This window comes from Hemiscyllium ocellatum, chromosome 4 (genome assembly GCF_020745735.1).
Source record: "Hemiscyllium ocellatum isolate sHemOce1 chromosome 4, sHemOce1.pat.X.cur, whole genome shotgun sequence".
Lineage (NCBI taxonomy): Eukaryota > Metazoa > Chordata > Chondrichthyes > Orectolobiformes > Hemiscylliidae > Hemiscyllium > Hemiscyllium ocellatum.
Window position 1 is genome coordinate 135,353,105 of NC_083404.1, and position 20,604 is coordinate 135,373,708.

General features: G+C 44.4%; 1 protein-coding gene across 1 annotated transcript; it reads left to right on the forward strand.

The window, feature by feature from the left end:
- Window positions 1–44: 44 nt before the first annotated feature.
- rida (reactive intermediate imine deaminase A homolog) lies at window positions 45–19,944 on the forward strand. Its single transcript, XM_060824525.1, has 6 exons — window positions 45–135; window positions 6,729–6,834; window positions 13,421–13,475; window positions 14,305–14,373; window positions 17,527–17,582; window positions 19,609–19,944. The coding sequence occupies exons 1-6, from the start codon at window positions 71–73 to the stop codon at window positions 19,681–19,683; spliced, it is 426 nt and encodes a 141-aa protein (XP_060680508.1). The 5' UTR covers window positions 45–70; the 3' UTR covers window positions 19,684–19,944.
- Window positions 19,945–20,604: the final 660 nt, after the last annotated feature.

Below are 20,604 nucleotides of genomic sequence, written 5' to 3' on the forward strand. Positions count from 1 at the left end.
CCCGTGCTGCACCGCGGGCCAGGTGTCGCATGCGCAGTGTTTGCTGGTGGATCAGCTGGAAAGGGATACAATGGCAGCGTGGCTGAGAAGGATCATCAGTACCAGCAAGGCACCGGGGGTAATTGGTCCCTACAGGTAACTTCCTGAGGATTGAGATGAGCCCTGTTTTTTTTGAAACAATGTTGGCGATTGAAAACTTTTGTAAGGCATTGGATGGAAATAGTGCCCGAGGTATTGGAAAAAAAAAGCAGAAAATTGGCATCTGATAATGATGCTCGTTTTGAAGAGCCCGTACAGGCTTAATGGGCCGAATGGCCGCCTCCTGCGCCTTAACGATTTTGTGATTCTGTGAACATATGTTTTTTTAATTAAATAGTTCCTTTTAAAACCAATTATAACACTTTGCTCTTGCATTATAACACTTTGGAAGAACTTAATCGGTCATACAGCATTTTTGGGAGTTGTGAATGGAGCTAGATAAATGCAAATTCTAACTATAAAATAAGTGGTTGTACTCAACCGCTGCACAGAGCAAAATCCTTTGAAATCTTATGGCACTTTCCCATCTCCGATCATGGAACTGTTTGAACGCTGTGACATAGGGGAAGAGCTTATACTTCTACCATATATTCCAAATGGTTTAAAGAGCTTCGAGGTCAATACATTTTTACTTTTCCACTCAGCTTGCAATGAACAGAAGGTGTTCCAGAGTCTAACCACAAGTAATGGGGCACTTTTAGTCCCACTGCTGTAAATCCAGATTCACAACAGCCAGTTTATGCAGAGCAAAGTCTCTCAAGTAGCACGGAAATAATTATTTTGCATTTAATAATCTCCGACCGTTGAGCAGCCAATTTGTGCCTGAATTTTGTAATGTTAGCACAGTAGTTTGACATCCATAGTTGGAGAAATGAGGTTCTGTGGCCCCGATTCTATGGATTATGCTGTTGCAATGTGTGTTGTTTAATATTACTAAGAATAGTACCTCTGCATTAAGCAGTTGAAGTGGCTGTAGTTTATTAACCAAATTGAGGAACCATTACAGAGTCATGCAGTCTGTAGATAATGTACATAGGAATAATGCAGTGTAAAATCATTGAAAAGAAGTGACCGAGAAAAGAATTTAAAAGGGTCAAAGGGTAAAAAAGCTAAATAAATTCAGCAAATAAGATAAAAATTACTTTCAATGTCTGGAAACAAAATTTTTTTCTGACAAAACAGTCATAAGCAGCACTAGAAAATGTGCGACATAGATTCTTGGCAACAATGTTGTTTTCACAATCATGTACTCCAAAGGTCAGTTTCTTGCTGTAATATTAATCTGATGCTGAAAGCCTGAAACAAGGACAAAATCGACGATGGCTACAAAACTGGTTTACGTGTATACTCCCAAAGCTCCTATTAGAATTGGAGTTTACAGGTATCATAGGAAGCCATAAGATTAAGTTATTGGGTTTACATAGAACTAGGAGGAAGTGAGGACTGCGGATGCTGGAGTACCAGAGTTGAAAAATGTGGTGCTGGAAAAACACAGTAGGCCAGGCAGCATCCGAGGAGCAGGAGAACCGATGTTTCAGGCATAAGCCCTTCTTCAGGAATGAGGCTGGTGTGCCAAGCGGGCTGAGATAAAAGGTAGAGGGGAGGGAATTTGGGGGAGGGGTGCTGGGAATACGATAGGTGGAAGGAGGTGAGGGTGAGGGTGTTAGGCCTGAGAGGGGGTGGGGGCAGAGAGGTCGGGAAGAAGATTGCAGGTCAAGAAGGCGGTGCTGAATCCGAGGATTGGGACTGAGACAAGGTGGGGGGAGGGGAAATGAGGAAGCTGGAGAAATCTACATTCATCCCGTGTGGTTGGAGGGTTCCTAGGCGGAAGCTGAGGCGCTCTTCCTCCAGGCGTCATGTGGCCAGGGTCTGGCGATGGAGGAGTCCAAGGACCTGCATGTCCTTGGCAGAGTGGAAGGGGGAATTAAAGTGTTCAGCCACGGGACGGTTGGGTTGGTTGGTGCGGGTGTCCCAGAGGTGTTCCCTGAAATGTTCCACAAGTAGGCGGCCTGTCTCCCCAATGTAGAGGAGACCACATCGTGTACAGCGGATACAGTAAATGGTGTGTGTGGAGGTGCAGGTGAATTTGCTACGTATATAGAAGGATTCATTGGGGCCTTGGAGGGAGGTGAGGGGGGAGGTGTGGGCACAGGTTTTGCACCTCTTGCAGTTGCAGGGGAAGGTGTCGGGAGTAGAGGTTGGGTTGGTGGGGGGTGTAGACCTGACGAGGGAGTCACGGAGGGAGTGGTCTCTCCTGAATGCTGATAGGAGTGGAGAGGGAAATATAGCCCTGGTGGTGGGGTCTGTCTGGAGGTGGCGGAAATAACGGAGATATGATGTATCCGGAGGTTGGTGGAGTGGAAGGTGAGGACCAGTGGGTTTCTGTCCTGGTGGTAATTGGATGGGCGGGGCTCAAGGGCAGAGGTGTGGGAAGTGGAGGAGATGCAGTGAGGAGCACCTTCCCCTGCAACCACAAGAAGTGCAAAACTTGCACCCACACCTCCCTCCAAGGCCCCAGTGGATTCTTCTATATCCATTGCAAATTCACCTGCACCTCCACATACATCATTTACTGCATCCGCTGCACCCGATGTGGTCACCTCTACATTGGGGAGACAGGCCACCTACTTGCAGAACGTTTCAGCGAACAGCTCTGGGACACCCGGACTAACCAACCCAACTGCCCTGTGGCTGAACACTTTAGAACCCCCCCCGCCCCCCATCACTCCGCCAATGACATGCAGGTCCTTGGCCTCCTCCATTGCCAGACCCTGGCCACATGACGCCTGGAGGAAGAGCGCCTCAGCTTCCGCCTAGGAACCCTCCAACCACACGGGATGAATGTAGATTTCTTCAGCTTCCTCATTTCCCATCCCCTCACCTCATCTCAGTCCCAACCCTTGGATTCAGCATCACCTTCTTGGCCTGCAATCGTCTTTCCGACCTCTCTGCCCCCACCCCCTCTCTGGCCTAACACCCTCACCCGCACCTCCTTCCACCTATTGTATTCCCAGCGCCCCTCCCCCGAATTTCCTCCCCCCTACCTTTTATCTCAGCCCGCTTGGCACACCAGCGTCATTCCTGAAGAAGGGCTTATGCCCGAAACATCGATTCTCCTCCTCGGATGCTGCCAGGCCGGATGTGTTTTTACATAGAACTAGTCATTTCTCTGTAATGAGCAAGCAGCACTGAACTCGAGTAGGTCTATGGTGACTCTACCTTTAGCTAAAGATTTACCATGTTTTATGAGTGTAACATTGGAAAGGCCTGCTATTTAATTTCTACATTACCACGTGTTCTGTGTTTGCCAATTTTGAATTGAATTGAATTGACTTACCTTGATTGTCACACATACTGGGTGAGTATTGTGAAAAGTTTACATGTTGCCATTTTAGGTACAGCTTCTTTAGTTACAAGATCTTAGACAAGAGAGAAATAAAATGTCTAGCATTACAGAAATGAGTTCAGAACAACAGACCACGCTAGTACTTAGCTTCCAGTCCACACCGGGCCCTGACTCCTGACTGTGTTGGGCTTCACCTTGACGATCATGACGATCACTTCAGACCACCACACTAGAGAGAGGATGCCACAATGGGCCGGGAGGATGCCATGCCAGAAGACCACTACAATGGGCTGGGAGGTCACTAGGCCAGGCTGGGAGGTCACCATGCCAGGTCGAGGGCCGTCAGGAATCATCGGAGGTTGTGAGGGAAGAAGTAAGAAAAAAAAGAGAATAAAACGGGCGGAGTAGATGAGCTCTGGATGGATTATCCTACTCCATCATTTTTATCTGTCACAGGATGTGGGCCCTGCTAACTAGGTGAACGTTTCTTTTTCCATTCCTGATTGCCCTTGAGGAGAATAGTGATCCAACCGTAAACCCAGTCTTTCAGATGTAGGTACTGGCGTTGTAGGTGTTGTTAGGAAGGGAGAACTGATTAGTCTGTAACATGGAATATTTCCTGTATTTTTGATTGCGGACTGAACTGGGAAAATGTTTTTAATCAATTTTGATGGTATTAGGCAAGACCTTTCAAAAGCTGATTGGGGGTAGATGTTCACAGGTAAAGGTACAGCTGGCAAGTAGGAAGCCTTCAGAAATAAGATAACAAGAGTCCAGAGAAAGTATATTCCTGTTAGGGTGAAAGGGAAGGCTGATAGGTGTAGGAAATGCCGGATGACTGGAGAAATTGAGGATTTGATTAAGAAGAAGAAGGAAGCGTATGTCAGATACAGACAGGAGAGATCGAGTGAATCCTTAGAGTATAAAGGAAGTAGGAGTATACTTAAGAGAGAAATTAGATAGCTTTGGCGAATAGAGTTGAGGTGAATCCAAAGGGTTATTCCAAATACATTAAGGACAAAAGGCTAACTCGGGAGAGAATAGGGCCTGTCAAAGATCAACAAGGTGGCCTTTGTGTGGAGCCGCAGGAGTTGGTGGGGGGGGGGGAATACTAAAACGAGTATTTTGCATCAGTACTTCCTGTGGAAAAGGACATGGAAGATATGGAATGTAGGGAAATAGAGCGTTACATCTTGAAAAATGACCATATTATAGAGGAGGATGTGCTGGATGTCTTGAAATGCATTAAAGTGAATAAATCCCCAGGACCTGATCCGGTGTACCATAGAACTCTGTGGGAAGCTAGGGAAGTGATTGCTGGGCCTCTTGCTGAGATATTTGTATCATCATTAGTCACTGGTGAGGTGCCAAAAGACTGGAGGCTGGCTAATGTGGTGCCACTGTTTAAGAAAGGTGGTAAGGACAAGCCAGGAAACTACAGACCAGTGAACCTGATGTTGGTGGAGGGCAAGTTGTTGGAGAGAGCCCTGAGGGACAGAATGTTCATGTATTTGGAAAGGCACAGACTGATTAGGGGTAGTCAACATGGCTTTGTGCATGGGAAATCATGTCTCATAAACTTGACTGAGTTTTTTGAAGAAGTAACAAAGAGGATTGACGGGGGCAGAGCGGTGGATGTGATCTTTATGGACTTCAGTAAGGCATTCGAAAGATTCCCCGTGGGAAACTGATTAGTAAGGTTAGATCTCATGGAATACAGGGAGAACTAGCCATTTGGATATAGAACTGGCTCAAAGGTAGAAGACAGAGGGTGGTGGTGGAGGGTTGTTTTTCAGACTGGAGGCCTGTAACCAGTGGAGTGCGACACAGATTGGTGCTGGGTCCGCTACTTTTCTTCATTTATATAAATGATTTGGATGCGAGCATAAGAGGTACAGTTAGTAAGTTTGCAGATGACACCAAAATTGAAGGTGTGGTGGACAGTGAAGAGGGTTACCTCAGATTACAATGGGATCTTGATCAGATAGGCCAATAGGCTGAGGAGTGGCAGATGGAGTTTAATTTGGATAAATGTGCGGTGCTGAATTTTGGGAAAGCAAATCTTAGCGGGACTAATACATTTAATGGTAAGGTCCGAGGGAGTGTTGCTGAACAAAGAGACCTTGGAGTGCAGGTTTATAGTTCCTTGAAAGTGGAGTTGCAGGTAGATAGGATAGTGAAGAAGGTGTTTGTTATGCTTTCCTTTTATTGGTCAGAGTATTGGGTACAGGAGTTGGGAGGCCGTGTTGCAGCTACACAGGACATTGGTTAGGCCACTGTTGGAATACTGCGTGCAATTCTGGTCTCCTTCCAATTGGAAAGATGTGGTGAAACTTGAAAGTGTTCAGAAAAGATTTACAGGGATGTTGCCGGGTTTGGAGTATTTGAGTTATAGGGAGAGGTTGAATAGGGAGCATCAGAGGCTGAGGGGTGACCTTATAGAGGTTTATAAAATCATGAGGGGCATGGATAGGGCGAATAGGCAAAGTCTTTTCCCTGGGGTGGGGGAGTCCAGAACTAGAGGGCATTAATTTAGGGTGAGAGGAGAAAGATTTAAAAGTGACCTAAGGGGCATCTTTTTCATGGAGAGTGGTACATGTATGGAATGAGCTGCCAGAGGATGTGGTGGAGGCTGGTACAATTACCCATTCAGATGCCTTTTAAATGTTGTATGTGAATAAGAAGGGTCTGGAGGAATACGGGCTGGTTGTGGCAGGTGGGATTGGATTGGGTTGGGACATCTGGTCGGCATGGACAAGTTGGATTGAAGGGTCTGTTTCCATGCTGTACATCTCTATGACTTTATAAGTTAGGGAATTTTTAAGTTATGAACTAGTTGTTCTCTACATCCTGCAGCAAGTGAGAGGTACATGAAGAAGAGAAATTGGAAAGTAGCAAATCTTGCCAAGCAAAAAGATCATCTCATCAAACCCTGTGGACATGGGGCCATTGAACTGATCAGTGTGCCTGATGCTATCATGGCAGCCTGGCCTGTATTAATGCCTGATCTCTTGAACATCTTATTCAAAACGTATTTTATTTTTAATACATTCATGAGATGTAGGTGTTGCTAGCTGGGCCAGAATTTCTTACCGATCCCAATTGGCGCTTGAATTGACTGGTTTGCTATGCCATTTCAGCGGGCAGTCATAGCAATCACATTGCTGTAATGGTAGGTATCCTTCTCCAAAGGGCATTTGTGAATTAGATAGCTTTTCACAGCAATTGACAACAGTTACATGTTTGTCATTAGTTGCCCTTGAGAAGCTCTCTGCTTCCTGTACTGTTCTATGGTATGTTTTATGACTATATCCACTTTGTCTTTTATAATTGTGTTTTGCAGCCAAGCAGTGGTGGTGGATCGAACCATGTACATTTCTGGTCAACTGGGGTTGGATCCTGCAACTGGGCAGCTTGTAACTGGAGGAACAGCACAGGAAGCAAAGCAGGTAATGTCTTAACTTCATTAACAACAAAATCCTTCCATGTTCATAGAATACCACAGCACCTAAGCAGCACTGTGGCTCAGTGGTTAGCACTGCTGCCTCAGCGTCGATTCCAGCCTCGGGCATCTGTCTGTATGGAGTTAGTACATTGTTCCCGTGTCTGCCTGAGGTCTCTCTGGAGCTCCGGTTTCCTCCCACAATCCAAAATGTGCAGGTCAGGTGAATTTGGCCAAGCTAAAATTGCCCATAGTGTTAGGTACATTAGCCAGGGGTAAATATAGAGCAGGGGAATGGGTCTGGGTGCGTTACTCTTCGGAGGGTCAGTATAGACTTGTTGGGCCGAAGGACCTGTTTCCATACTGTAGGGAATCTTAAAAAAAACTATGGAGGATATTAGGTCTGTCAAGTCTATGCTGACTCCTTCATTGAGCCAATCAGTTAGATTCACTTTCTTGCTATTTTTCTGCAGTGTTTATGTCCTCCACACACACATATGTATAGAGCAGCACGGTGGCTCAGTGGTTAGCACTGCCGCCTCACAGCGCCAGGGACCTGGGTTCAATTCCAGCCTCAGGCAACTGTCTGTGTGAGTTTGCACATTCTCCCCGTGTCTGTGTGGGTTTCCTCTGGGTGCTCTGGTTTCCTCCCACAGTACAAACGATGAGACGGTTAGGTGAATTGGTCGCGCTAAATTGCCCATAGTGTTAGCTGCACTGGTCAGAGGTAAATACAGGTTAGGGGGGGCGGATCTGGGTGGATTACTCTTTGGAGGGTCGGTGTGGACTTGTTGGGCTGAAAGGCCTTTTTCCATACTGTAGGGAATCTAATCAGCCATTTTGAAAGCCATGATTGAATCTGTACACACCAACAGTGCACTATGGGCCATGAGCTCTCATTATTTAAAAATGTTTTTTCCTTGTGTCACCTCTGGTCCCTTTTGGCAATCACTGGAAACCTGTGCCCTCTAGTTATTGTTTTTTCAGTCATCAGAAACCATTTCTCTTTACTTACTGTCTCTGGAACCTTCACCTTAAACGCCAATATCAAATCTTCTTTCATCTTTGCTCATTTAAAGAATACAGCCCTATCATCTCCAGACTTTGGCAAAACTGTGATCACTCATAGCAATTTTGCATATTTCTTCTCTACCTTGTTCAAAGCCTTCACTTCCTACCCAAAGCCCAAATTATGCACAGCACACCAGCTGTTGCTGGAGCTGCATTTATGTATAACTATAAATAGCTCTGACGTCTCTTTATTGAATCATAGAATCCCTATAATACAGAAGGAGGCTATTCAGCCCATCGAATGATTCATAGTTCAATCATTTCCAGAACTTTAATTTTGTGAACATCTCACTTCCCTCATTCTTTCCGTTCTTTGGTTTTACCGGCATAAAATAACTTCTTGACCATGTTCTCCACCTGACCCATGGTTTCCCTGAAAGGTTCCCGGTTACCCTGCTGCTCTTTGGATTCATTATGTAGTGATGTTTGGCCTAGACTTGAATGCTGGAGCAGTGATAATCAGAGATGTTTCTGCCTTTTGCTTCGTTACTAGGCCTTCCTTACTGCATGTAATTAATCGTTCAATATTGACCACGTGTACACGTCCTAATGTTCGACACTCTTCTCTTGTTGTAGTCCTTTGGACTCTTTAGTCAAAAATAACTTGCATCTTACTGCACTGGTGGATGCAAAAGTAAATCAGTTTTCACTGGACCTACAGGGCTAGAACTAATGAGAATTATTTTCATGCATCATGAGGCTTAGCTACTTTTTCCTCTTTGACCTTTAAGAGAATGTGGATGTCTCTGGCAAGGCAGCATTTGTTGAACCCTTGATGCCCTTGAACTGAACAGCTTGCTGGGCCCTTACAGAGGACAGTTAAGAGTGAATCACATTGATTTGATTTATTATGGTCACATGTAATTGGGTACAGTGAAAAGTTTTGTTTTGCATGCAGATCTCTCCATAGAAAGTGCATTAGGGTGATGGATCAGAGCAAGGAATATAACATTGCAGCTGCAGAAAAGGTGCACAAAAGCAAGAGCAATATTAATTTTGCATTTGAGAGGTCCATTCAGAAGTCTAATAACAGCGAGGAAGAAGCTGTTCTTGAACCTGTTAGTACGTGTGTTTAAGCTTTCGTATCTTCTGTCAGACAGAAGATGTTGACGGAGATTATTAGCAGATGGGAAGCATCTTTAATTGCGTTGGCTGCCTTTTTGGGGCAGTGGGAAGTATAGACAGAATCAATGGATGAAAGTTTCACTTGCGTGATGAATTGGGCGGTGTTCATAACCCTCTGTAGTTTCTTACGGTCATGGGCAGAGCAATTGCCGTACCAAGCTGTGATGGATCCACTTAGAATGCTTTCTATGGTGCATCTATAAAAATTGGAAAGTGTCTTTATGGACAAGGCAAATTTCCTTAACCTCCTGAGGAAGTAGAGGCACTTCTCTGCTTTCTTGACTGTCTCATGAATTTGGGTGGACCAGGACAGATTCACGATGGCAACTTCACGCTCTTGACCATCTTCACTCTGACTCCATTGATATAGGGAGGGGAGAGCCCTTAACCATGCTTCCTGAAGGGTAAGGACAGTATATTTTCTGCCCTAAAGGCCATGAGTGAGCCAAAAGGGTTGTTATGGGAAGCAATTATAGTTTTTCAGACTAGTTTTATGTTACAAATTCCTAAATCCAGCCATTATGGTCCAACTTGAACTTGTATTCCAGAGCATATACTCATAGTCCTCTGGATAACTTGTCCAATGACATTACCAGTACACCACCATCTGCCCTTGATGAAACATTTTAATATTCAAAGTTTGTGAGAAGATTTGTAGCTCGGGTGCTTGTTGTTGTGGTTCTGTTCGCCAAGCTGGGACGTTTCGTCCCTGTCTAGGTGACATCCTCAGTGCTTGGGAGCCTCCTGTGAAGCGCTTCTGTGATGTTTACTCCGGCATTTATAGTGATTTGTACCTGCTGCTTCCGGTTGTCAGTTCCAGCTGTCCGCTGCAGTGGCCGGTATATTAGGTCCAGGTCGATGTGCTTGTTGATTGAATCTGTGGATGAGTGCCATGCCTCTAGGAATTCCCTGGCTGTTCTCTGTTTGGCTTATCCTATAATAGTAGTGTTGTCCCAGTCGAACTCATGTTGCTTGTCATCTGAGTGTATGGCTACTTAGGATAGCTGGTTATGTTGTTTCGTGGCACAAACGAAGTTGCATTGAGGCATTGTTCAAAAGGGCCACAACACACTGCAGTACACCAGAACTGCAAAAAGAGGAAGAAGAACACCTATACAATGTATTCGCCAAAAACGGATACCCCCGCAATTTCATCAAGATGTCTAAGGGAAAGACAACGGAATGAGGACATGCCACAACCCAAAGGACTAGCCACACTACCATACATCACAAACATTTCTGAACTGACAGCCAAACTACTACGGCCACAAGGACTCAACAGCACACAAACCAACAGCCACTCTCAGACAATAACTCACCAGGACGAAGGACCCGATACCCAGCATGAGCAAAACCAATGCAGTGTACAAAATCCCATGCAAGGACTGTACAAAACACTACATAGGACAAACAGGAAGACAGCTAACGGTCCGCATCCATGAACACCAACTAGCCACAAAACGACACGACCAGCTATCCTTAGTAGCCACACACGCAGATGACAAGCAACATGAGTTCGACTGGGACAACACTACTATTATAGGACAAGCCAAACAGAGAACAGCCAGGGAATTCCTAGAGGCATGGCATTCATCCACAGATTCAATCAACAAACACATCGACCTGGACCCAATATACCGCCCACTGCAGCGGGAAGCTGGAACTGACAACCGGAAGTGGCAGGTACAAACCACTATAAATGCCAGAGGAAACATCACAGAAGCGCTTCACAGGAGGCTCCCAAGCACTGAGGATGTCACCTAGAAAGGGGACGAAACATCTGCAACACAAAGTCCCAGCTCAGCGAACAGAACCACAACAACATTTTAATATGTGTGCAGTTTTGAGTCATTATGCCCAATCTTTGAAGAATATTTGTATATTTGGGTGTGCAGGTTATGCTCCTAGTTATGAACCATATCACAATCCAAGACTCTGAAATAAGAATGTTCCCCTCGAAAAGTTGTAGCTATTTAAATCATTTGTAATCTTAAAAGGAGATAAGTGAAGAAAATCTTTTGGGAACAGATTATAAGAACTAATCAGATCTGCAATAAAGAATCATAGAATCCCTGCACTGTGGAAATAGGCCCTTCGGCCCAACAAGTCCATACTGACCCTCCAAGGATTAGAGGTGGAAAGAGGTCAAGGTGAGGGTGATAGGCTGAAGATAAGGCATTGGGGACCGAGGAAGCGAAAATCATGGAGGAGGTGGATGGCGTGGGTGGTGTCCCGAACGTAGGTGAGGAGTTCTTGGACTAAGGGGGACAGGACCATGTCGAGGTATGCAGAGATGAGTTCGGTGGGGCAGGAGCAGGCTGAGACAATGGGTCGGCCGGGGCAGTCAGGTTTGTGCCTTATCTTCACCATGGACATCCAGTCCCTGTACACCTCCATCCCCCATCACGAAGAACTCAAAGCCCTCCGCTTCTTCCTTTCCTGCCGTACCAACCAGTACCCTTCCACTGACACCCTCCTTCGACTGACTGAACTGGTCCTCACCCTGAACAACTTCTCTTTCCAATCCTCCCACTTCCTCCAAACCAAAGGAGTTGCCATGGGCCCCAGCTATGCCTGCCTCTTCGTAGGATATGTGGAAGAGTCCATCTTCCGCAACTACACTGGCACCACCCCCCATCTTTTCCTCCGCTACATTGATGACTGTATCGACGCTGCCTCATGCTCCCACGAGGAGGTTGAACAGTTCATCCACTTTACCAACACCTTCCACGCCGACCTCAATTTCACCTGGACCGTCTCAGACTCCTCCCTCCCCTTCCTAGACATTTCCATTTCTATCTCGGGCGACCGAATCAACACGGACATATACTATAAACCGACTGACTCCCACAGCTACCTAGACTACACCTCCTCCCACCCTGCCCCCTATAAAAACGCCATCCCATATTCCCAATTCCTTCGTCTCTGCCGCATCTCCTCCCAGGAGGACCAGTTCCAATACCGTACAGCTCAGATGGCCTCCTTCTTCAAGGACCGCAGATTCCCCCCAGACGTGATCGACAATGCCCTCCACCACATCTCCTCCACTTCCCGCTCCTCCGCCCTTGAGCTCCGCCCCTCCAACCGCCACCAGGACAGAACCCCACTGGTTCTCACCTACCACCCCACCAACCTCCATATACAGCGTATCATCCGCCGTCATTTCTGCCACCTCCAAACGGACCCCACCACCAGGGATATATTTCCCTCCCCTCCCCTATCAGCATTCCGAAAAGACCACTCCCTCCGTGACTCCCTCATCAGGTCCACACCTCCCACCAACCCAACCTCCACTCCCAGCACCTTCCCCTGCAACCGCAAGAAATGCAAAACGTCCGCCCACACCTCCTCCCTTACTTCTCTCCAAGGCCCCAAAAGATCCTTCCATATCCGCCACAAATTCATCTGCACCTCTACACACCATCAACTGCATCCGCTGCACCCGATGTGGCCTCCTCTATATTGGGGAGACAGGCCGCCTACTTGCGGAACGTTTCAGAGAACACCTCTGGGACACCCGGACCAACCAACCCAACCACCCCATGGCTCAACACTTTAACTCCCCCTCCCACTCCACCAAGGACATGCAGGTACTTGAACTCCTCCATCGCCAGACCATAACAACACGACGGTTGGAGGAAGAGCGCCTCATCTTCCGCCTAGGAACCCGCCAACCACAGGGGATGAACTCAGATTTCTCCAGTTTCCTCATTTACCCTCCCCCCACCTTGTCTCAGTCTAATCCCTTGAACTCAGCACCGCCTTCCTAACCTGCAATCTTCTTCCTGACCTCTCCACCCCCACCCCACTCCGGCCTATCACCCTCACCTTGACCTCCTTCCACCTATTGCATCTCCATCGCCCCTTCCCCAAGTCCCTCCTCCCTACTTTTTATCTTAGCCTGCTGGACACTCTCTTTCCTCATTCCTGAAGAAGGGCTTATGCCCGAAACGTCGAATCTCCTGTTCCTTGGATGCTGCCTGACCTGCTGCGCTTTTCCAGCAACACATTTTCAGCTCTGATCTCCAGCATCTGCAGACCTCACTTTCTCCTCCAAGGATTAACCCACCCAGACCCATTCCTGGAACCTATTACTATACATTTACCCCTAACTAATGCACCTAACCTACACATCCCTGAACACTATGGGCAATTTAGCATGGCCAATTCGCCTAACCTCCACATCTTTGGATTGTGGGAGGAAACCAGAGCACCCAGAGAGAACCCAGTCAGACACAGTGAGAATGTACAAACTCCACACAGACAGTTGCCTGAGGCTGGAATCAATCCCGGGTCCTTGGTGCTGTGAGGCAGCAATGCTAACCACTGAGCCATTCTGCCACTAAGAAATGAATGATTATCAGAAACTCATTTGTGATGTTCTTATTTTTTGGCAGGCTCTCATCAACATGGGAGAGATCCTGAAGGCTGCAAACTGTAACTACAATAATGGTATGAAGCTAAAATGTGATATTCCTGTTTTTGATGATCAGAAGAGTTTTGAATCTAAAGTCAGGAAGTCCAAAGTAGGGAGGGATTGCGTTAAATGATCGGTACTAAGCATGGAACATCATCACATCTACTTTTTGTTGGAATGGGGAAATTTTGAAACAAAAGCTTATTACTTCTAGATGTTGGAGTTCCTAAAATAAGAATGAAAGATATGGAAAACATGCAGCATCTGTGGAGAAGAAACAATAGGGGGATGTGACGGTCTTGTCACTGGGCTGTTAATTGAGAGACCCGATAATGTTCTGGGGACCACTCAGCAGATGATGAAACTTGAATTCAATTTTTAAAAAAATCTGGAATCAATAGTCTAATGATGATTATTGTCAATTGTTAGAAAAACCCATTCGGTTCACTAATGTTGTTTAGGGAAGGAAACTAGCATTCTTAGCTGGTCTGGCCTGTATGTGACTCCAGACCAGTAGCAATGTGGTTGACTCTTAACAGCCTTCTGGTCAGTTAGGGATGGGCAATCAATGCTGGCCTATCCCATGAATGAATAAAAACAAAGTTTAATATTTAAGATCAGAACTGAGAGATCATGTTTGTTTCTCTTTCTGCAATGTTACCTAAACCCAGTCTATGCTCTGGTCATTTTCTGTTTTAATTTAAACGTGTTTAATTGAGAAATATTTTCTGTATGGCAGTAACTTAATTTATTTCACAATTTAGCCAGGAATATTATTTAAGCCATGCTTTCGAAAATAGAAATTCTAAAGAAATTGTGTAAAACTTTGACTTACTGAAGATTTCTTTTTCATTTATAACCTAGTTGTAAAAACAACAGTTTTGCTCGCGGACATCAATGACTTCAACTCTGTTAATGAGGTTTACAAGCAATGTGAGTATACAGCCCATGTTTGTATATGTTTATAACAATGCAAGCATAAGAACAGAAGAACTAGGAGCAAGAGTAGACTTGAGTCCTGAGTAACTTGTTCCATGTTAGTAAGATGAGGTTAAATTTCTATCTCAACTTCACTTTACTATGTATTCTCCTATTCCTTGATTTAATTAGCATCCAAAAGTCGCTCACACTCAGCCTTGGATGGGCTCAATGACTGAACATTGACAACTGTCTGAGGTAGAACATTCTAGAAATTCTCACCTCGCTGAGTGAAGAGATTTCTCCTCAACTCAGTCCAAAGTGTTGACTTTTTACTTTGAGACTCTGATCTGTAGTTCTAGGTGTTGAGCCAGGGGAAGTATCTACCCTGGGAGAAAGTGAGGTCTAGAGATCAGAGTCAAGAGTGTGGTCCTGAAAAAGCACAGCAAGTCAGGCAGCATCAGAGGAGCAGGAGATTCAACGTTTCATGCATAAACGCTTCATCAGGATTCCCAATGAAGGCTTTATGCCTGAAACGTCGATTCTCCTGCTCCTCAGGTGCTGCCTGACCTGCTGTGCTTTTCCAGCACCACGCTTTCAAAGTATCTACCCAGCCAATCTCCTAAAGAATTTTATTTTCAATAAGATTGTCCCCCATTCATCTGAATTCTCAAACATTGGTCCACACTAATCTAGAAATCACTTGTTGCACTCCCTATTGAGACAAGCACAGATTTCCTATTTATGCACAGCAGTGATGGGGAATTTCTGTGAATGATGATCCATGCCAGTGAATATTGAAGTGATATTTTGGTGGTGCTGTTTAGCTGCAATACTGAAAGACTTTCCAACCAGTCTCTGTCATAGGACCTCAGTCTAAGCTATTTCAATTTATATAAAACATATTCCTGTTCATGTACGAGACATTTATCTTTTAATTATCTAGAGAATGGTTGAGGTTAGCAGTATTATGCATTAAAGAGAAAGCTAAATGAAGAAGATCAGAACAGAAGGGCATGTGAGCCATTGTTATGATCCAAGCTGATGTTACTACTGGGCTACTCAGATTCCAGAATGAAATCAGGTTTGATAGATCTTTTACTTAACATGACAATCTTTCAATGAAACATAAATCAGACAAGGATTATAAAGTTCATTATTCAAAAGAATGAAAATAAGATAAACCAAGCAAATTAACCAATGGTGTTTGAAAGGTTTCAAAATAAATGATAAGATATTGTATATTTCCCAGTACCTTCACTTTCCAAGGCTCAAAATCAGATAAAGTTCTTTTTCCTGTCAAAATCTGTAGGTTTGGCCTAGTGTTTTCCTCAATTCCTGTTCTATGAACTGTAAAGTCCTGGAATAAACTCTCCCCTGAGATCTTAGATTTTCTTAGCTTTAAATGTTCATGCAGTTTTGTAACCAAACACTCCTGCTCTGGACGTTTTCACAAGTTACAACCCTGACATTGAGGTAACTTGTTCCCTTAACTGTTCTGAATAAATTTAATTTTCTAGATGAAACTATTCTTGCATGTAGCTTCAACTAGGATTCCCTCAACCTGATTTCAAACATTTTGTGTAAATTTAAGGATCGGTGCTGGGCCCTCTTTGTCATTTACATAAATGATTTGGATGTGAGCATAAGAGGTACAGTTAGTAAGTTTGCAGATGACACCAAAATTGGAGGTGTAGTGGACAGCAAAGAGGGTTACCTCAGATTACAACAGGATCTGGACCAGATGGGCCAATGGGCTGAAAAGTGGCAGATGGAGTTTAATTCAGATAAATGCGAGGTGCTGCATTTTGGGAAAGCAAATCTTAGCAGGACTTACACACTTAATGGTAAGATCCTAGGGAGTGTTGCTGAACAAAGAGACCTTGGAGTGCAGGTTCATGGCTCCTTGAAAGTGGAGTCGCAGGTAGATAGGATAGTGAAGAAGGCGTTCGGTATGCTTTCCTTTATTGGTCAGAGTATTGAGTACAGGAGTTGGGAGGTCATGTTGCAGCTGTACAGGACATTAGTGAGGCCATTGTTGGAATATTGCATGCATTTCTGGTCACCTTCCTATCGAAAAGATGTTTGAAACTTGAAAGGGTTCAGAAAAGATTTACACGGGTTCTGTCAGGGTTGGAGGATATGAGCTACAGGGAGAGGCTGAACAGGCTGGGGCTGTTTTCCCTGGAGCGTCAGAGGCTGATGGGTGACCTTATAGAGGTTTACAAAATTATGAGGGGCACGGATAGGATAAATAGGCAAAGACTTTTCCCTGGGGTCGGGGAGTCCAGAACTAGAGGGCATAGGTTTAGGGTGAGAGGGGAAAGATATAAAAGAGACCTAAGGGGCAACTTTTTCACACAGAGGGTGGTACGTGTATGGAATGAGCTGCCAGAGGATATGGTAGAGGTTGGTACAATTGCAACATTTAAGAGGCATTTGGATGGATATATGAACAGGAAGGGTTTGAAGGGCTATGGGCTGGGTGCTGGCAGGTAGGACTGGATTGGGTTGGGATATCTGGTCGGCATGGACAGGTTGGACCGAAGGGTCTGTTTCCATGCTGTACATCTCTATGACTCTAAATAATTTTCAAACAGATATTTACAAAATAGAATGAGGCCATTCGGCCCAATATGTCCATGTCAGTTAACAAAGGTCTGATGATCCTGTTTTCCATCTCTTGGTCCTTATCCCTGGATGTTATGGCAATGCAAGTGGATATCTAAATACTGCTTAATTGTAACCAGACTTTTTGACTCAATCGCCCTTTCAAGCATCGAGGTCCAGACTCCCACCACCCTCCCAGTGAAACTATTTTTCTTCAACTCTAGTCTTAGCTGCCTCCCTCTTGCCTTAAATATATGTCCCCTGGTTATTGGCGCTTCTACTAATCGGAAAATAATCTTCTCCTGCATTAAGACCACAATCTGAAACCAAACTTCCATTAACACTGCAGGAGACCTGCTCTCTGACACATGCTGGTTTGAAATTGTGATTCTGAAAAGACTGACAGAAGTAGACAAACACCTGTATGCTACTTGTTTAAAATCCAGATTCTTTTCATTTAAAAAAAAATTGACATCTTTCATTACATCCTTAATACTGACATAGAGCATTGGGTTTCTTTGCTGTCATGCTTTGTAAATAAACGTGTTTCTTTCTTAGACTTTGTGACGAACTTCCCAGCCAGAGCTGCCTATCAGGTTGCTGCATTGCCTCGGGTAAGCTGCTGCTTTGGTTGTTTGTGACAATTGATAGCTTCTATTAGCAGACTGACCCAAGGTATTGTGGCAGGAATTGGGAAATGTTGAAAGATTAGATTAGCTGTTCTTTCCAGAGTAATGTTAATAATTGAGTGGCATTTTAAAAAACAAGAAATTGCTCTTGTAATATTTTGAGGGATGAAAATACAAAAACACTGGAAATGTAGTCTCTTTCAACATGAATCAGAATCTCAATTTCCTGCATGGATCTAGCGAAACAAAAGTCCAGATGATTTTGTGTTTATTTTTTGGTGATGGCAAAATGCCATAATAATGGATTAATGTTAACAGTTTGCCATGGTAGGAATTAAATTGTCAAGCTCTTGGTTGATTCCAGTGCATAAGGCTCCCAAATCTTTTTTTCTCTGCAGTTTGCTGCCTGTCACTTCACATTTACAGTATTTAAAATTGATTTTCACCTTAGCCTCGTTCTTCCCAATGTCCAATAAGAAGGCAAGGTAATGTCCAAGTGTGCATTTTTCTTTGCTCAACTGCCTCACAATGTAATTACCAAAGAAATGCAGGTCAGTCGGTTAGTTTGCAATACCAACAGTGTGGGTTCAATTCCCACACTAGCTGAGGTTACCAGAAAGGACTCTCCTTCTCAGCCTGACCCCTCGGTGAAACCGCCACCTCACTCTCATGGTCTGACAGGCCAATGGTGACTACTTCCTTCTGGGTAAAAGTAAAATAAAGTGTCTATTTGAATGGAGTCCCAAACCACAGGCCATCATTGTTTCTTCATTTTTGGCATGTGGGTGGTACTAGCCACATCAGCATTTGTTGTCTATCCTTACTTGTCCTTCAATGTGTGGCCATTTCAAAGGGCAGTTAAGAGTTGATGTGGGTCTGCAGTCACATGTAGGCCAGGTTGGGTAAGGACAGCAGATTTCCCTGCCCTAAAGCATGTACTTTTGTGACAATCAATTGTCATGATCACCATGCCAGGGACAAGTTTTCGATTTCAGATTTACTAATTGAACCAAAGTTTCACCAGTTTACATGGTGGGATTTGGACGTAATGTCCTCCAGACCATCAGCCTCACCTTCTTGATTACTAATCTATTGATATGACCACAATCCCCTATAATCACTACTAAATCAAATAGGGAATTCAGGAGAGACACTTTCACCCTTCAAAGTGGTGAGAATTTGGAGGACGCTTACCACCAGGAGTGCATAGAATATTGCAGCACAGTACATGCCCTTCCGCCCTCGGTGTTGCGTCAACCTGTGGAACCAATCTGAAGCCCATCTAACCCACACTATTCCATTTCATCCATATATTTATCCAATGACCATTTAAATGCTCTTCATGTTGGCGAGTCTATTACTGTTGCAGGCAGGGTGTTCCACACCCCTACAATTCTGAGTAAAGAAACTACCTCTAACATCTGTCCTATATCTATCATCCTGGTACTAGCCATCACCATCTGACAAAAAAGGCTCTCACTGTCCACCTTATCTAACCCTCTGAATATCTTGTATGTCTCTATTAAGTCACCTTTCAACCTTCTTCTCTCTAATGAAAAGAGCCTCAATTCTCTCAGCCTTTCCTCATAAGACCTTTTCTCTGTACCAGGCAACATCCTAGTACATCCCCTCTGAACCCTTTCCATAGCTTCCACATCCTTCCTATAATGTGGTCACCAGAACAGTATGCAATACTCCAAGTGCAGCCGCACCAGAGCTTTGTGCCAGCGTAGCTGAGGTTAATAGCATAGACTCATTTAAGCTGAACCTAGACGAAAAACAAAAGAGAGGTCATTCTGATCAGGTGGAAGGAGACGCATGTGGAACATAAGTCAGCAGAGACATTTGTATTTGAATGGCTTGTTGTGTTGCAACTGCTGGGTAATTTGGCTTTTGTGATCCCATCAGAATTAATGGGTTGCTGTATTTCATAGAGTCCTTGTTACTGGAATATGTTTAGAGATCAAGTATTTGTTCCGACTCTGAGTTTTATTTTGTGTTTTCTTTGCAGGGGGGCAGAGTTGAGATTGAAGCTGTGGCTGTATTGGGACCTATTGCAGACGGGGCCTTGGATCAGAAATTGTGAAATGGCGACTGTCAATGTGGATGCATAATTGAATGAAATCACTGAACTCTGATTTTATACTTTAAAAAATTTAAAAATCAGTCTTGTATGGCTCAATAATATTTAAATGAGCCACTTTTCAAAATGAATACTGTTTTTCAACTTTTAATTGTCTGTAAAGAGAGTCATTATTTTTCAGCAACTAATGGTGCTCGATTTCTAGTAATTGAAGTTTTGCTTAATACACAGAATGTGAAATTAAACACTGAGCTTGTTTGTTTATTGATGACTTGTTCTTCATTTTTCTGAAAAGACTTGCCAGTTTTAAGAGCAATGCTAGAGAGTTTTTCTAGAGAGCTGCTAAACTGAGATCCAATTGAGATGGAGGTAAACTTCCCTTTCTCGTGCTACTTAAAAAGGAACTCTTATCTTCCAGTAGTTCTCAGTCATCCTTCCACCCACTGTCAGAAACAGAAAAAAGGTCAGGCCAATTGAGGCTTCTCCCATCTCTTTGATGCAAATTGACATCGTTTGAAAGATATTTTATATTGTTCATTGGATGCAGGCATTGCTGGCTAGGCCAGCTTTTATTGCCCTTGGTAACATGGTAGTGAGATGCATTCTTCAAACTACTATGGTCCTCAGGATGTAGTTACACCCACTGTGCTATTAGGAAAGCAGATCCAGGATTTTGACCCAATGGCAGTGAAGGAGTTGTGATACAGCGCCCCGAAGACCAGCTGATGAGTGGCTTGGAGGGGAACCTGCTGTTCCAATGATTTTGCTGTCCTTGACCTTCTAATAGCAGAGTCATGGGTTTGGAAAATACTGTCAAGGGAGCATCAGCTGACATATTACAGTGCATTCTGTTGATGGTATGCACTGTGTGTCAATGATAAATGGAATCAATTTGAAGATGGTGGAGGGGGTGCCAATCAAGTG

Coding starts and splice junctions, on each gene's coding strand:
- rida (XM_060824525.1), top strand. CDS start 71: ATGGCAGCGTGGCTGAGAAGGATCATCAGTACCAGCAAGGCACCGGGG. Junction 136..6,728: donor GGGGTAATTGGTCCCTACAG/GTAACTTCCTGA, acceptor TGTGTTTTGCAG/CCAAGCAGTGGTGGTGGATC. Junction 17,583..19,608: donor AGGTTGCTGCATTGCCTCGG/GTAAGCTGCTGC, acceptor TTTTCTTTGCAG/GGGGGCAGAGTTGAGATTGA.